Source organism: Mytilus edulis, chromosome 6 (assembly GCF_963676685.1).
Source record: "Mytilus edulis chromosome 6, xbMytEdul2.2, whole genome shotgun sequence".
NCBI classification, from domain to species: domain Eukaryota; kingdom Metazoa; phylum Mollusca; class Bivalvia; order Mytilida; family Mytilidae; genus Mytilus; species Mytilus edulis.
The window spans coordinates 73491081-73507820 of NC_092349.1; the positions used below are offsets into that span (position 1 = coordinate 73491081).

The 16740-nt window shown below is 30.4% G+C and overlaps 1 protein-coding gene across 2 annotated transcripts in view; it reads left to right on the forward strand.

Moving 5' to 3' along the window:
• Window positions 1–16740, forward strand: part of LOC139528380 (BCAS3 microtubule associated cell migration factor-like) — a 31849-nt gene that overhangs the window by 3699 nt on the left and 11410 nt on the right. The window contains exons 4-18 of one of the 2 annotated variants that reach the window (XM_071324342.1): window positions 317–417; window positions 946–1027; window positions 1645–1708; window positions 2387–2497; window positions 3034–3110; window positions 3445–3480; window positions 4475–4551; window positions 4962–5045; window positions 6117–6281; window positions 6805–7035; window positions 8749–8842; window positions 9470–9616; window positions 10268–10543; window positions 12095–12254; window positions 13016–13116. In XM_071324342.1, coding sequence (XP_071180443.1) covers window positions 317–417; window positions 946–1027; window positions 1645–1708; window positions 2387–2497; window positions 3034–3110; window positions 3445–3480; window positions 4475–4551; window positions 4962–5045; window positions 6117–6281; window positions 6805–7035; window positions 8749–8842; window positions 9470–9616; window positions 10268–10543; window positions 12095–12254; window positions 13016–13116 — 1806 coding nt within the window. The remainder of the gene's footprint in view (window positions 1–316; window positions 418–945; window positions 1028–1644; window positions 1709–2386; window positions 2498–3033; window positions 3111–3444; window positions 3481–4474; window positions 4552–4961; window positions 5046–6116; window positions 6282–6804; window positions 7036–8748; window positions 8843–9469; window positions 9617–10267; window positions 10544–12094; window positions 12255–13015; window positions 13117–16740) is intronic. The other variant, XM_071324343.1, reaches the window with a different exon arrangement.

Genomic DNA, 16740 nt, shown 5'->3' on the forward strand with positions numbered 1-16740 from the left:
ATACAAACAATTTTTTTTTCTCAGAATCAAAAACAAATTATTTTTTTCTCCAAAAACTGGAAACAAACTTTTTTTTCCAAAAAAAACCATAGCCCCCCCAGAAAATCAAATGGTTGCTGCCTTATAATATGGGGTTTAGTCCATTGTTCAATATCTTTAACCTAATTCAATTATGTGCTTTGTTAGATGTTGAAGGCAGTATGATGACCTTAAGTTGCTTAAATCTACCTCATTTGGACGCTGGTGGATAATTATCTCATGGGCAATTATACCAAATAATCTATTTGTTTTATAAGAATTATTATTATTATTTCAGATATATCAAGGAATCCAGACTTTACAGTCGGAGAAAACAAAGGCATTCCATTATTACTTATATTGGGTTATAGTAATGGAGTTCAAATCTGGAATATAATGGTAGGTTCAATTCTTACCAAGATACAGAATGTCACTGTCAAAATAAATTATTGATACCCTGATGTAAGCAACTGGTAAATGTGATTTTTTTCATATATATATATATTTATATACAAGGACTATTATTTTGTACGCCAGACTAAAATGAAACATGGTTTAAAGTTGTATTAGCATTAGCATATCTTATTTCAACCGACATTATCTGGCCCTTTACCTTCGTTTATCGTTCATGGACTTCGAATATTTTGCATAATGTATGTAAAAGTATTGCTATATTAATTTTAATTTAAACATTTGTAAATTTATATCATAATTACAGAACAATATCTCTGTGTAACTTTATTTGAATAGTAGGATCAAGTACTGAGATTGATGTGAATATAATAAGATGTGATGTACATGTCAATGAGACAGCAACCCAATGACACTAAAGCAATATCTCATATTCAGGGGTGGTATAAAATTTTACCTTGTGTGGTCAAATACTGTTCATCTTTTACAATTTTTTTTTTTTTTTTTATCTTTTAGCCAAGTGGTGAAGCACAAGAAGTCTATTCTGTAAGACAGGGACCAGTAAGAATACTCCGAGTTTTACCTACACCTTCTCCAGGTAAGATAGTAATAATACTCAGTGTTGTAAACCTTCAAGTAAAACCATCAGCAAAACCTATACCACATAGCTAGCTATAAAAGCAAAAAAGAAAATGATAAGTAAGATGATATATTTTGCATGCTTTATATAAATGTATTTTTTTACATTCCTTTGAAATAATTTGAGTGATCACATAGTTTTGTTTTATCTGTCAATACAGAAGAAGCATCCAGTTTAATGGTTATATATGAGGTTCCCTTGGTGTTTACTTGAGTTTACTTAAATGATTAAAAGTTTTTAAACCCTAAATTTACATGCAGGTCAAGGTCTGTTTTTTTGCAGCATTTACGGGTTCACAGCTATATGAATCTTAAAATGATCACACAAAAAAAACATTTGATACCTTCAGCCCTTCGAAATCTATTTCATAATGATTATCATTATTGTTTCCCTATATAGAAAAAAGACAAAAAATTCATATTTATTAACAAACAATAATAAATCTACTTTTTATGTATTCTCAAGTATAGTTTTTGTACAATTAATACTTCTGATGACAGTTTAATAATTGCTCATGGTAATAGAATTGGTAAAATTCCTCTCCTTAATCTTATACGATGTATTTTACTTTTCAGTGTATGGTGAAAACGATAAGTTTGCCAGTAAAAGACCTTTAGTAGCTGTCTGTGATACTTCAAGGTTTGATATCCTAAAACTTACTGTAAACTAACTAATTTTCAAGAGCGATTTATTTTCACAAATAGAAAAGTAACGCGAAAATAATTCTCATAAATATGTAAAACTTGGATCTTTCCTTGTTTAACTTCTTCAATCAAATTTTAAAATCATGAAATTTAATCGCCACAGAATAAGCAATCAAAATCTAGAGCTAAAGGTGAAATTAAATTGGTATACAGTAATTAATTGTTTAAAAAAACTTCTTACAATCACACACACATACTCACATGCCATCTTGATGACAACTTTATTAGTAGTTCTTAAGGTGTTCTGGATATGGTATAAAACAGACAAAAAAATATTATTTGGAAATCACATAGTTTTTTGCAGGTGTAAATGCTGTACTGTGCTTGTTGAGTGAATTTTTAAAAGAGTACTTATAGCATTGTAAAATTGTTAATGAACCTTTATTTTTCAGAGGAATATAAATGTCAGTACTAGTGGAAAGTTTATATCTTTAATATCATCTATTACAGCAAAGCATAATTTTCATACAAAAATTACCACTGTATCATGTGTTTTTATCTACTCCTCTTTGTTCAAGGCTCAGGATTACTGGCTAGTTTTATAAATAAAAACAAGGAGATGTAGGACAAGATATAACGATATGAAATGATTGAATGTTTTATTTATTTTAAGTGCTGGCCAGCCCTATTGTGCAGTAAAGTTTGTGTCTTTGAAGACAGGAGATGAAGTTCACAACGTTAGTTTTAAAACATATCCAGTCATTAATATAGAGTGCAATAAAAGGTGAGTTTTCAAACAATTTAAATCTTCCTTATTCATTTGTTCTAGTGTGTTTAGGGTTAAAAAAAAAAATCAATAGAAAAAATTCAAAGTCTAAATACAATTACAAATTGAATTATTTTCTTATTAAATGTTTTCATCAGTTTATGTGATATTATAGTGGCCTTAATTAGCCTCTTGTGTAATTACAAACTGCTTGTCTGCACAAAGAATAAAAGCTGATAATAAATGAGATAGAAAACAAACTATGTAACAAAAACAAAAGACAACACTCGTTTTCTGAATTCAATATTACAAATCTGTATAGAAGTTTACCTCAAATTTAAGAAGCAATCTTACAGTTTTGTCAATTCTTCAAAAATTTGCAATAAGTAATGCAGGCTATAATTTCACTTTTTAAAGTTCTTTATTCTTTTTTCTAAAATGAATATTATATATTATATATTAAAAACATGCCAAAAGCAAATATACTCTGACAGTTGAAAGATTACCAAAAAATTATTTCATTAGTGCATAACTTATTTGATAATATTTTCCAGAGTGATAGTAGTTGTATTCAAGGAGAAACTTTGTGTATTTGATGCAGCTACCTTAAAACAGAAGTTCTGGATAACAGGTAACTGTTTAATTGTCTTTAAGAAATTGTCATTAACACAATTTCTTGAATGAAATGGGATACATGAATCGTTATCGGCAATAATTTTCATAGATTATATTTATGTGGTAGGTTACAGAATTTGTTATTTTTAAAAAAACATAATACTATTTATTGTTCAAATGAAAGCAGACAATTTTTTTTTTAATTTATTTAAACCATCCATAAAAGTTGATTTTGAGAAAATAAATGATAATTTGACTTACCTTAGTTTTGTTCAATTAAGGCTCTATTTTATTTTTATTGGACAATTTAAAAAAATATTAAACATCGTGACATGACTTTGATTTGAAAGGATGGTCTCCATTGTGTGAGGAAAACATAATTAGAAGTATGTAGAACTTTTAAGTTATTAATTTTGATGTTTTGCTGTGAATTCATCATTATTCATGGAACACCAATTTTCATGGGTATAGGTGAACCTCGAATTTAAGTGTTCCATTAGGAACAAATTTTCTATAAGCTTGTATACAAGCTTTTGTAAAACTCTGATATCAAATATCCATGAAAATACAACTTTTTCCTTAATCCAGGAAAATCTGTACCCATGAAAATGAATGAATCCTCAGTAGTTAGTTTTGCATCAATTATAATAAAATTTCATTTAGCATTTCTTTCATATGTTATTTGAAACATTTCAGCAATATATTAATACATTACTTTTAAATTCAGAAATTATTGTGATGGTTTTGTTAATGCGAAAAATCCAACAGTATCAGATTTGTAATGATAAAAAAACTTGCAATCATATTACAGATTTTTCCTTCACAATTTTTTTTTTTATCGCATGAATTAGATTTAGCATTTTATTAAGTAATCAGTGTTTCACAATAATAAATGCACACAGTAATTTCTGAATTTACAGTATATCCAGCTGGTTTCTATTTTTTTTCAAACGTTAAAGTTTACATATAAAAAGTAATACATGTATATATATGTTCCCTCACATATAAAAAGTAATACATGTATATATATGTTCCCTCACATATAAAAAGTAATACATGTATATATGACTTCCCTCACATATAAATATGTTACTGTTGTAGCCATCAATTTTTAAGTTATTAGAATTTTGTCTGGTGAAACCATAAAACAGCTTTGTAACTTAGGAAAATATATACAGTTCTCTTTTAAATTAAGAATCAGTTTATCGAAAAGATATTTTGTAATCATGAAACTTCTAACATTACCATATGTATACCTACATGTGATTGTATTTTTTTTATATAAGTATTTAGTATTAATTAATACAGCTTATGATTTGACACATTTTAATTTAATAAAATTATAAATCAGGTTTTTATTTAATTATTTTTCTTTTTCAGACTGTTTTCCTTGTACTGGTCCCAGTGAAAACCCAGTTGCTCTTGGTAGTAGATGGTTGGCCTATGCTGATAAAAGAGTAATTAGTTTGAATATTATTTTTTTTTAAATATATGATTTGAGATGTGTATTTCTATTTAATTTATAAGCTGTTACTTCATGATTAACCAAAGATCAAAAAGACATACATCAAATTTAAGGTGGTACCTAACACTACAGGGAGATAACTCTGTAAAGTCAGCTAAAAGTTTTAATTACGTTGTGTTGTAAAAAGAATATTAAGCTTATCAATGATTAAAATTGGTGTTTGTCAAACTGCTATATAACCAGTGTAATTTTTCTGACAAAAAGGTTGGTTCAAAATTTTTTAAATCTTTATATTTTTGTTAAAGGGTCCAAATTAATTTTAGTGAAAGTGTTGGGTACCACCTTAAGACTGAGCTCATCAACTTTTAAATTAGTTTATAAAATTTGTTGTATACTTCACAGTTGGTCCCATTACATCAGTCATTTGGAGGGATGTCAGGAGATGGAGCACAGTCATATGCTGCAACAGTCATCAGTGCAGCTAAGGTTTGTTATCTTAAGTTGTTATCTATTGAAAATAAACAAATCTAACAACCAACACAATTGAGAAAGACAATACAATAATTAAGATTGAATTAACAACATGTGATACTCTAATTCAGGAATATGTACAGACATAAGGTGTGATTCATTTATTATTTCCTTTGAATTTAAGACAGTGTCCATGGAAAAACAAGGCAGTGGATGGCACATGACATATTTTGTTTTCAAATTTTTTTTCACCTATTTCATATCTCAAATTCATTCTTTCTCAAAGTTAAATTGTGTTCTATATCAACTGCAACAAATAAAGAGAAAAAAAAATACATAGAAAGCTCTGAAAATTCATTGAAAAGGGGAGATAACTCTTGATTTTGTACAAAATTTTGTTGCATTGTTAGTGAACTTTAAAATCATTTTCTGAGCCATCCACTGTTGATTCAAAAATATCTTTGACATATATATCCTTTGTATGATATAAACGTTGCATTGGAACCAAAAAATCAGTGGGAAAAAAATTATGTTGTGCCACCCATATCATAGGATTTGCCTGATATTTACTTGGACAGCCTCTTAATAGGATGATTGATATGAAAAAGTGACAGAAGAGAAACATAGTAACTTTTAGATCTAGCATTTCCATTTCTCTCAATAATATTCTATAACAACATGTAGAGGAAGTACATTAATACATCTGATTACTTGCTTGTTAGTGGTCAAAGATCCACATTGATTGGCTTATATTTGTGAAGATTATGGACAGAACTTGATTCTCAAATCTCAAAAATATTAGTCAATGATGTCAAATATCAGTGCAGCAACGTCACTTGTTCATGTCCATCCATCTCAATTTATTGATGAAATGCACACAACTTCACTCATACAACCGAACAACTATCTGAGTCGCTTGAAATTCTTGCTGATAAGTCAGTATAAAAAACAAAAGTGCCACTATTCTGTATGCATCATTTCTTGATTTACATTATAAAGCAGCTGATGTTCCCCACACTTTACATATATGTTACATAAAGAATGCATGAAAGAAATGAAAAACATAAAATATTGATTATATTACAGGGAGCATTCAAAGGGTTATCTGTGTTTAGTGAGGCTGTGGTTAGTAACTTGACTGGCAGCAAGCCATCAACACCACCCAAGAAATCTGACCTTAACCAGATAGATAATGGGAACAGACCAGGCATTATATCTATTGTAGATTTACAGAATATACACGGGGACCATGTAAGTCATAATAGTATTGTGTTAGTTAATAACAACTGCTGAATGAGAATGTTTACTTTTTTTCATTATCACACTTTTGAAACTGGCAGAAAATTGTCTTCAAATTTGCACAGAATTTAATGTCAAATGTTTAAAAAAAAAATCATGTTACGTTATGTTATCTTCTGCTGTCTTGGATTTTTATTTTGAACAAAGAAATTTGTGTATTTAATCTTATTACAAGAATAAATTGGTTTTTTTTCACAATACAGATTATTTTTTGTTTATTTTTTTTACAAATTTAGTCATATAAGGGGAGATAATATATTTTTCATAAAGGAATGTGCAGTAAATTTACTTATTTGTTTTCAAGCAAGAAAATTGGTCCTGTGACCCCAATTTTTGCAAAATATTGGTTTTAAAAATAAGGAGACATGTATTAAACTTAAGATAAAGATAAATTCAAGAACATCTGTTTCAAGAGAATGCATTTTATTGCATTTACATAATATATATTACATCACAATTTTGATTTATTTTCCAGTATTGTGTATCAGAAGACAATGAAGATGACAGTTTAGTGGCACATTTTCATGCTCATGCCAATGAACCTGTATCTCACATGTTATTCGACCCTGCTGGAACACTATTACTGACTGCCTGTAAACTAGGACATAATTTTCACGTGTTCAGGATAATGGCCCATCCATGTAGCTCCTCATTAGGAGCTGTACATCACCTGTATACACTACACAGAGGGGATACAACAGCTAAGGTGAGGTTACTGTAAATTAGGACATAATTTTCACGTGTTCAGGATAATGGCCCATCCTTGTAGCTCCTCACTAGGAGCTGTACATCATCTGTATACATTGCACAGAGGGGATACAACAGCTAAGGTATGGATATTGTAAATTAGGACATAATTTCCATGTGTTTAGGATCATGGCTCATCCTTGTAGCTCCTCACTAGGAGCTGTACATCATCTGTATACATTACACAGAGGGGATACGACAGCTAAGGTATGGTTACTGTAAATTAGGACATAATTTCCATGTGTTTAGGATCATGGCTCATCCTTGTAGCTCCTCACTAGGAGCTGTACATCATCTGTATACATTACACAGAGGGGATACGACAGCTAAGGTATGGATATTGTAAATTAGGACATAATTTCCATGTGTTTAGGATCATGGCTCATCCTTGTAGCTCCTCACTAGGAGCTGTACATCACCTGTATACATTACACAGAGGGGATACAACAGCTAAGGTATGGTTACTGTAAATAAGGACATAATTTCCATGTGACCAGGATCATGGCCCATCCTTGTAGCTCCTCACTAGGAGCTGTACATCATCTGTATACACTACACAGAGGGGATACAACAGCTAAGGTATGGGTACTGTAACTTCCGAAATTATTACGAGGTTTTTATTGATGGGATTAATGCAATTTAGGATGCTCTCTCTTCTATTTTAAAATAACAAAGACTGTTATAAATAAAAAAGTAAATATATAGGTCCGGTAAGGACCCATTTTGGCCTCAAATTTCAGGTTCATCTGACGAAAGATTTTGACCACTTTTTAAACACTTAAGTGTCTATTCCATTTGATTCAATTAGTTAATGTGAAAGATTTTAACTTATTTAGTCATTAAAAACGATCCGATTCAAGCTTAAATATGAAAAATCCACCAATATGCAGAAAAATGTCACTTTTCAGATGGTTTTTGTCAAAAATGAAAGTGGCCACATCCGTGTTCATCCTCAACCTTTATATATGTTATGTATTATCATAAAATACAACTTGCATTTCAATTTTAAGGATGAACACGAATGCGGCCACTTCCGATTTACACAACAACTGTATAAAATTTAACTAAAATGCTAGAATTGTGAAGATTTCAGTAATTTAGCATGACTTAATGGTGCTAGTACCCGATATATGTGCATTGTATTGTCAAAAACAGCCCATATTTATGTAGCAGAAGCATTCTACTGTCCAATAAATAACCAAAAGTTTACATTTTAACAATTTTGTAAAACTGCTATATTTTGGGGCCAAAAAGGGTTCTTACTGGACCTACTTCTTTGGGCTGAAATGATTCCCTCTAGATTTTTCATATAATTAACATTGGTTTTTCGTTTCTTTCAAAATATATGGAAAAAAAACAGGGACTTTATAAGATTTAAAAAAAAAATGGCCTTTTAACTGGATTTTTTAAGGAAAAATTAGTGGGCAAAATTGTTATTGACACCTCATGGATAAAGCTAGAGGACTCCAAATATCAGACAAAAAGCTAAAAGCAAGAGTGCTGGTAACATCAATCGTCAGCAATTGAAGAAACAAATGAAAAACATTTTGTCAATTGATATTTGTAAAATTATGAATGTAAAACTATCAACTGAAAACTAACAGTATTTGATTCACAAAATGATTGAAAAAAGTTATTACTTGCTATTTTAAATTCCTTTGTATAATTTTAGGTTATAGACATGGCGTTCAGTCAAGACAGTAGATGGGTAACAGTTAGTACCCATAGAGGTACAACACATGTGTTCCCTGTTACCCCTTATGGTGGTAAGTTTCAGCATGTGCTTCTTGTAAAAGGTACCCATACAGGTAGACAATAAAGGGACATAATTCTGTTAAAAAGTATTTCATCTTAAATATAAAAAAGAAGATGTGGTATGATTGTCAATGAGACAACTCACCACAAGAGACCAAATGACATAGAAATTAACAACTATAGGTCACAGTAAAGCTCTCAACAATGAGCAAAACCCATATCTCATAGTCAGCTATAAAAGGCTCAGAAATGAAGTCTTCATTTACAGTTACATACTAAAACGCAACCTCAGCAGAAAAGCTGTAGAAAAATGTTGATTATAATTTGTATGAAGTCTTAGGGGCAATAATTCTATCAAAATAAAATGTAAACAAGGGAAGGATTTGTAATGAAATAGTGGACACAAACATACAATAAAAACAGAAAAAAGGACTTGATAGCATGTTTTGTAATGATCTTAAAAGATATAAGGGACAAAGAGTTTAAAAAGTTTTATAAGATGTATTGCTCATTCACGGTTTAAATTTATTTGGATCTTAAAGTTTGCTTGTTGACAGAAAATAGGAAATGGAATATTATTCTCATTTTAGTTACTTACAATTTGTCAAATATTTTTATAATAATAATTTCTATTATAGGTAATATAAATGTGAGAACACACTGTAAAGCTAGAGTTGTCAACAGAGCCAGTAGATTTCATAAGAGTGCTGGTATAGATGATATGGACCATCCCAGACCTGATAGAGATAGTCCAATTCTTTCTGGTAGTCCAGGGTCTACAACAGGTACAAGGATTTAACATTGTAATGATAAGTATCATAATTAAATGAGGCAAATAAGAAAAAAATAATCAAAGATGTCCAATAATTTCACATGTGTATGTACTGAGTAATCATTATACAAGATTGTGGTGAACTTTTGTGTCAGGACATACAATTGATACTTAGATTTCTAAAACATGCAAAGCACATATTAAACTAATCTTTACAAAATATCTCTGACATTTTAAACTGTTAAAATGCTGGATCAAAACATTTTATCACTACTGAAAATAAAAAGAAAATCATAAAATAAAGGTACAAATAATTTCCATAATAATTTCTCAAAAGCTCCAATTCCATGTCTGATTTCAAAACATGTACTGTAAAAGAAGAGGGACGAAAGATACCAAAGGGACAGTCAAACTCATAAATCTAAAACAAACTGACAACCCCATGGCTAAAAATGAAAAAGTCATGCATAGTTAAAAGATTGATTAATAGAAGAAAAATATTACTGTAAGGAATGCACTTATAAGGATTTTGCCATATGCCATAATGGAATTTGGGCAAAAACTCATAGCAAACTAGAAAACTGCAATTAATAAATTATTGATAAAAATCAAACCAAAGGCATGCATTTTTAAGCTAAATTTATATGGCATCATTTATTTTTAGGTGGAAACTATGACAACTATCCAAGCCTAATAAGACAGAATGCTCTCAATAACAACATAGAGAATCCACGACTGCCACCATACCCCCATGCCACACAGATTTATCCCTTGTCACAGATCAAACAGCCACTCATGCTGGCCACCAGTATAGGTGGAAAGACACAAAGCCCCACTCACACACCTAGTGGCAAAGATAATGTTGTTGTGGTGAATGCCTGTTTCTCTACTCCTAGGCTCTGGATTGGAGGGAATCCTAGTGTATCTGTTGAGCATAGAGGTAGACTACCAAATCCAAGTGTTTGAACCAATATATCAATTTTTAAATTCAATTTCTGTCCTCCAAAAATATTGTTATGATGTCTCAATATCCCTGTAAATGGCACTAAGACCATAACATCAAAAACATTAACATTACCAAAGGGAATATCATTTCTGAACTGTTCATTTATTCATTTGAAAAATACACTGCATTCTAAACGATTTAACCAAGATTTCAATAGCAGGCTTCTGGAAGTGAATTTAAGAAAATGAGTTATTAGGGTAAGATCCAGTACAACTTTCCCTATGCAAATGTTGTCATGATAAATGCTTTTGTGTGTCCCCTTCTGAATCTCATTGGTTGATGAAAGTCAGTTTTAAAAAAAAATAGTTAGAGCGAGTATTTATATGAGGTTCACTAATATTTATGATGATATTTTCATAGTTTTAAAAGATTCTTATTAAAACAATATGTATTTTACTTTGCCATCCATAAATGCAGCTATCAATCTGCAAAGCTGTTGTTTTCTTTGGAACTTTCAAAAAAGTGTTCAAATGTATCTTATTATTGTTAAAAAATATTATGTCATAGTCCCATCTAAATAAGTTGGAAGAAAAATTCAGGGTTTGTCTATTAGTTAAACGAAAAAATACTTTGGTGATATAACACATGATTAAGAAATTTGGTAGGAAGTCATTATTTCAAATGATTAAAATTCATAAATGGTTTCAAAGTTTATGAAGATTGATCGTGGTAAAAGGAGTAGGTCCAGTAAGACCCCTTTTTGGCCCCAAAATATAGCAGTTTTACAAAGTTGATAAAATGTAAACTTTTAGTTATTCATTGGACAGTAGCATGCTTCTTCTACATAAATTTAGGCTGATTTTGAAATTACAATGCACATATATCGGGTACTAGCACCATTAAGTCATGCTAAATTACTGAAATCTTCACAATTCTAGCATTTTTGTTAAATTTTAGACGGTTTTCGTGTAAAACGAAAGTGGCCACATTCGTGTTCATCCTTAATATTGAAATGTAAGTTGTATTTTATGATAATACATAACATATATAAAGGTTGAGGATGAACACGGATGCGGCCACTTTCATTTTTGACAAAAACCAACTGAAAAATGACATTTTTCGTCATATTTGGTAGATTTTTCATATTGCAGCTTGAATCGGTGCGTTTTTTATGACTAAATCAGTTAAAATCTTTCACATAAACTAATTGATTCAAATAAAATAGACACTTAAGCTTTTAAAAAGTGGTCAAAATCTTTCGCCAGATGAACATGAAATTTGAGGCCAAAATCGGTCCTGACCGGACCTACTCCTTTAGGTTGTTAGTTGAATTGCTTTTTTCTGATTTTACTACAAAAATACAAAGTTACATTAATGTACTGCAAGCTAATATCAAAACTTTCAAAATCATTTTTTTACGTTTATTTCACCCATGAAGGCAACAACTGAGAACTATCATTAACAGATTTTAATGTAGTTAAGTCTGTTAAAATAGTATCAAATGAAATAACATTATTCATTTGTTAATTAAATATTTATTTACAGAAGGTAAAAGGGTAGTGGACTCTTTATTTGTAATGAGTCAGACTGGTATGTTGTCAGAGTACATACTGGAACCCCGAGCTAAGGTCGGACTAGACAAGATATCAGGAGATAGTCCCCTGGAGCTGGTCGTCACAGGATATACACAGTGGACGTTACAGAGGTAAATATTATGAAGATATTAAGGTGGTACTAACACTGCAGGGAGATAACTCTGTAAAATCAGCTTAACGTTTTAATTATGTTGTGTTGTTAAGGGAATATTAAGCTTCTCAATGATCAAAATTAGTGTTTGTCAAATTGCTATATAAGCAGTGTAATATTTCTGACAAAATGGTTGGTTCACATGTTTTGAAATTTTTATATTTTTCTCAAAGGGTCAAAGTAAATACTTTGTCAAAATTTTATGAAAATTAAAAGAGCCAAATTAATTTTAGTTAAAATGTTGGTTACCACCTTAAGTCTATAATTTCATGCACTTTGCATAGAAATATCTGACGCCACAAAAGAAAAGGTATTGTTGTATGATGATTATGATTCAAGTGAAATAGATTCTAGGGTCAAGCGGAACAGATTCTAGGGTCAAGTGGAACAGATTTCCAAACACTGATAAGGTGTATATTTATGTCTTTTTTAAGGAGTTTAAATATTATATTATTTAGTTTTGGTGGATGATTTGTTTTCTTGAAAATGATTGCACATGTTTTCAACATATTTACAATTGACAGCCATTTGGCCTATGACAATTAACCTTCAGCATAATAATAAAAAGGGAAGTAGGAGATCTTCTATAGGCGAGATTTACAAAACTATAACTTTACTGTCATAATTTGAAGGTTGGAGGGTTGCTGTTAAGCACCCTCTTCAGATGAAGACTACTACAATTTACATATTTTAAACATTGACTGATTTGTTTGGTTTCAGATCCAAGACATCAGATGAGATCAAGCTACCCCTTACAAACAATAACCCGCTCATACTGTCTTGTGAGGCTGTTCTGACTCAACAACCATCGGCGTTGTGTGGTGAGTATTTATTATAGGGGTTTAGCACCCAGAATGCTTCGTAAACATGTCCTTTATTCCTTGAAATATTTCAGTTTAATTTAGTTGTGTGTTTATTTTTTTTTAAAGCAAAACATGTATGCATCTCATCTGAAAATTTGTAGAAATTGAATTGCAATATTATATGTTTTGAAAATTACAATCCTGTACAAATTTACTTTTGTAGAGACTTGTATCATTTCAAAATCTAGAGCAAAATTTATTTGGGAGGTATAATTTTCAGATTTAATATTGTCTTTGAATATGATCTTGCTTTAAGGTGCAATTGCATTTTTTTTTTTATCGAAATCGACAAATCATCGAAATTAACAATCTCATGAAAAATTGCCAACTTTACAGTATTTAAATTTATTATGCCTCATGTAAAGTTTTAGGACAATAAACTTTATTGTCATTCATCAGTCCAATCAGATGGGTTTTCCCAATCAATAAATTTTCTATGGTATAGTTTAAGTCATACAAAATTTGTGTAACCACATTTTGGATATTTGAAATTCAGTTTAGATTACCTCAAGACCACTAAATATTTTGAAATACAATGCTATTGTTTGGGAATTTCAGTTTATATTTTTATGGGTTATGGTCCTTGATTGTGAGTTGAATAGACAAACTTTTACAACTTTAAAAAACAAATGCACTTTACATTGATACTGATGTTTTAACTTATTTTTAATAAACAAGGCCTCTGATTAGAAATAGTTAATATAGCATAATCTAATACTTTAGATTTTGCAAGATTGGTTTCTCTCAATGAGGTATTTCAATTTATGATATGTTGATATAAAAATAAGAAGATGTGGTATAATTGCAAATGAGACAACTCTACACCAGAGACCAAATGACACAGACATTAACGAGTATAGGTCACTGTACAGCCTTTGATAATGAGGAAAACACATACTGCATATTCAGCCGTAAAAGGTCCTTAAATGACAAATGTAATACAATGTAATACAATTTAAGGTTATACTGATTTGAGGTTTAATTGTTTACCCTTTATTTGCCCCATTTAATCTGAAATCCACAACTTTTCTGTGCATATATTTACTACCTACAATATTACCAAATCCTTAAATGACAGATATTTTATTATTTTTACAGATATGACAGGTTCGATATTCTTGGCACTATAATCTATACAATACCCACTCAGCATGCACTACCTGATATCTTTTACAAATATAGCAAAAACTGTAGGCCATAGAAATTAATTTTTAGATATTCATACCTTTCCAGAATCATTCTCAAATCCCAAGGATTGACTGTATTTTATTTTCTATATTATTTAAGGTATTTTAAGTTCAAATTTAGGGAAATGTTTAGATCTGGTACCTTATATTCAAAATTACTTAAATAACCAGTTTTAAATTCAAGTTTAGGTGAAAAATCATTATCTCTTTTTCTGAATTTTTCAAGAACTTCTATTTTTTTTGTTACTTGAAAATAGGATGAAATGGTCTCTTCCTTTGTCACAGTAGTTCATTTTACATTTCGACAAAAACAAAACATTGGATTTTTTTAGGTCCTCTTTGTTGAATATTATATAGAGAAATTATAATGTACACAGGTCTGTTGGGCTAGTATATCTAAGTATTATTGGATGATTGGCTGGCAAGATTTTACAGGTTCTGTCAAAGGTCTAGACAGTTTTATTTCGAGTGTCAATTTTTTTTTCACAAGAATGGTTGTTTGCACTATTCTAATATTTTCAGGTGTGAATATTTGGCACACATTTAACTAATAAAGTGGAGAAACAACTGATATGTTAAGAACATTGCAAGCCAGATGAAAAGTTATTCTTTGTCAAATCTCATTTTTTCAGAAGATACAGAAAATACAATGATAAAGCCCTGCTGTACTTAATTATCAGGTTTTTTAGATGGCAGATGAGAATCTAAAATTGTTTTTTTTTTATGGCCTTAATTTCCTTTTGTCAAATGAATACATATGCAATCTGACATCTAAATAACTCTATTCATTTACATATACTAGCCATCAACTGTATGTAGCTACACATATATCCACTTTTGGTGGTATGCTCATGTATATGGCTGTAGAAACTTGCTATATGTAAATAAAAAGGCATCGCCTTGGGCCTAATCCATTGCTTTTTCTCTAATATGGCTTTTATTTACCATTTGGGAGAATGCATTTGAATATTTGCTAGGGAAATATCCTTTTATACAAAATATAAGCTGTAAAAAAAAACATTCATTGCTATCTATTCTAATACTTTGTAGAATTATTATTGTTTAATGCAAGATTTTTACTTGTTCAAACAAATTAAGAATTTTTTGTTTTTTTACGACCCCAAAAATTGAAAACATTTTGGTTGTATGTTGGTATCACATTGTCGTCATCGTCGTTCACAGACATTTGGTTTTCGCATTCTAACTTTAGTAAAAGTAAATAGAAATCTATGAAATTTAAACACAAGGTTTATGACCATAAAAAGAAGGTTGGGATTGATTTTGGGTGTTTTGGTCCCAACATTTTAGGAATTAGGGGCCAAAAATGTATATTCACTTTTACTACCAACTAATAAATTAAAACAATCTTTACCAGTCAGTGATTACAAGCACTTTTTTTACATTTTAAAATTTTATGATGTATTTAAATGACTAGTTATTGTTGCAAACTCCATTAGAAATTTGAATTGAGATCAGTTTTGGAATAAGGGAAAGGAGGATGTGAGAAAAAAAATTGGGGGGGGGGGGGGCCAATTTTTCTCATTTCAGATTTCATAAATAAAAAGAAAATTTCTTCAAACATTTTTTTGAGAGGATTAATATTCAACAGCATAGTGAATTGCTCAAAGGCAAAAAAAATTTGTTAAGTTCATTAGACCACATTCATTCTGTGTCAGAAACCTATGCTGTGTCAACTATTTAATCACAATCCAAATTTAGAGCTGAATCCAGCTTGAATATTGTGTCCATACTTACCCCAACTGTTCAGGGTTCAACCTCTGCGGTTGTATAAATCTGTGCCCTGCGGAGCATCTGTTTTTTTCTATATAGACAAACTACAAACTTGGATTTCCATTTAAATTTGGTTTGATAATGCTTCAATTTTTTTAATTGATAAAAATAGTCAATAGTGAATAGTGTAACAAGAGAGAAAAATTCATGGAAGGCATATTTCGGTTTTGCTATTCCTAATTTCAAACTACTAGGACACACTGTCTGTCTTTTAAGCACAAACATCATCATGAAGTTGTCTTTAGTAATATCTTTTAACATGTGTTTTGTAATATTGTACATTAATCATTATGCCTGGGGTATCATTTTTTGTGGATTTCATGGATATTGGTAACCATCCAATCGAAATCATTAAAGATAAAATTGAGAATGGAAATAGGGAATATGCGTAAAGAGACCAACCATAGAGCAGACAACAGAAAAAGGTCACCAACAGGTCTTCAATGCAACAAGAAATTCCCGCACCTGGAGGCGTCCTTCAGCTGGCCCCTAAACAAATATATACTAGTTCAGTGATAATGAACGCCATACTAAACTCCAAATTGTACACAAGAAACTAAATGTTAAAATAATACAAGAGTAACAAAGGCCAGAGGCTCCTGAC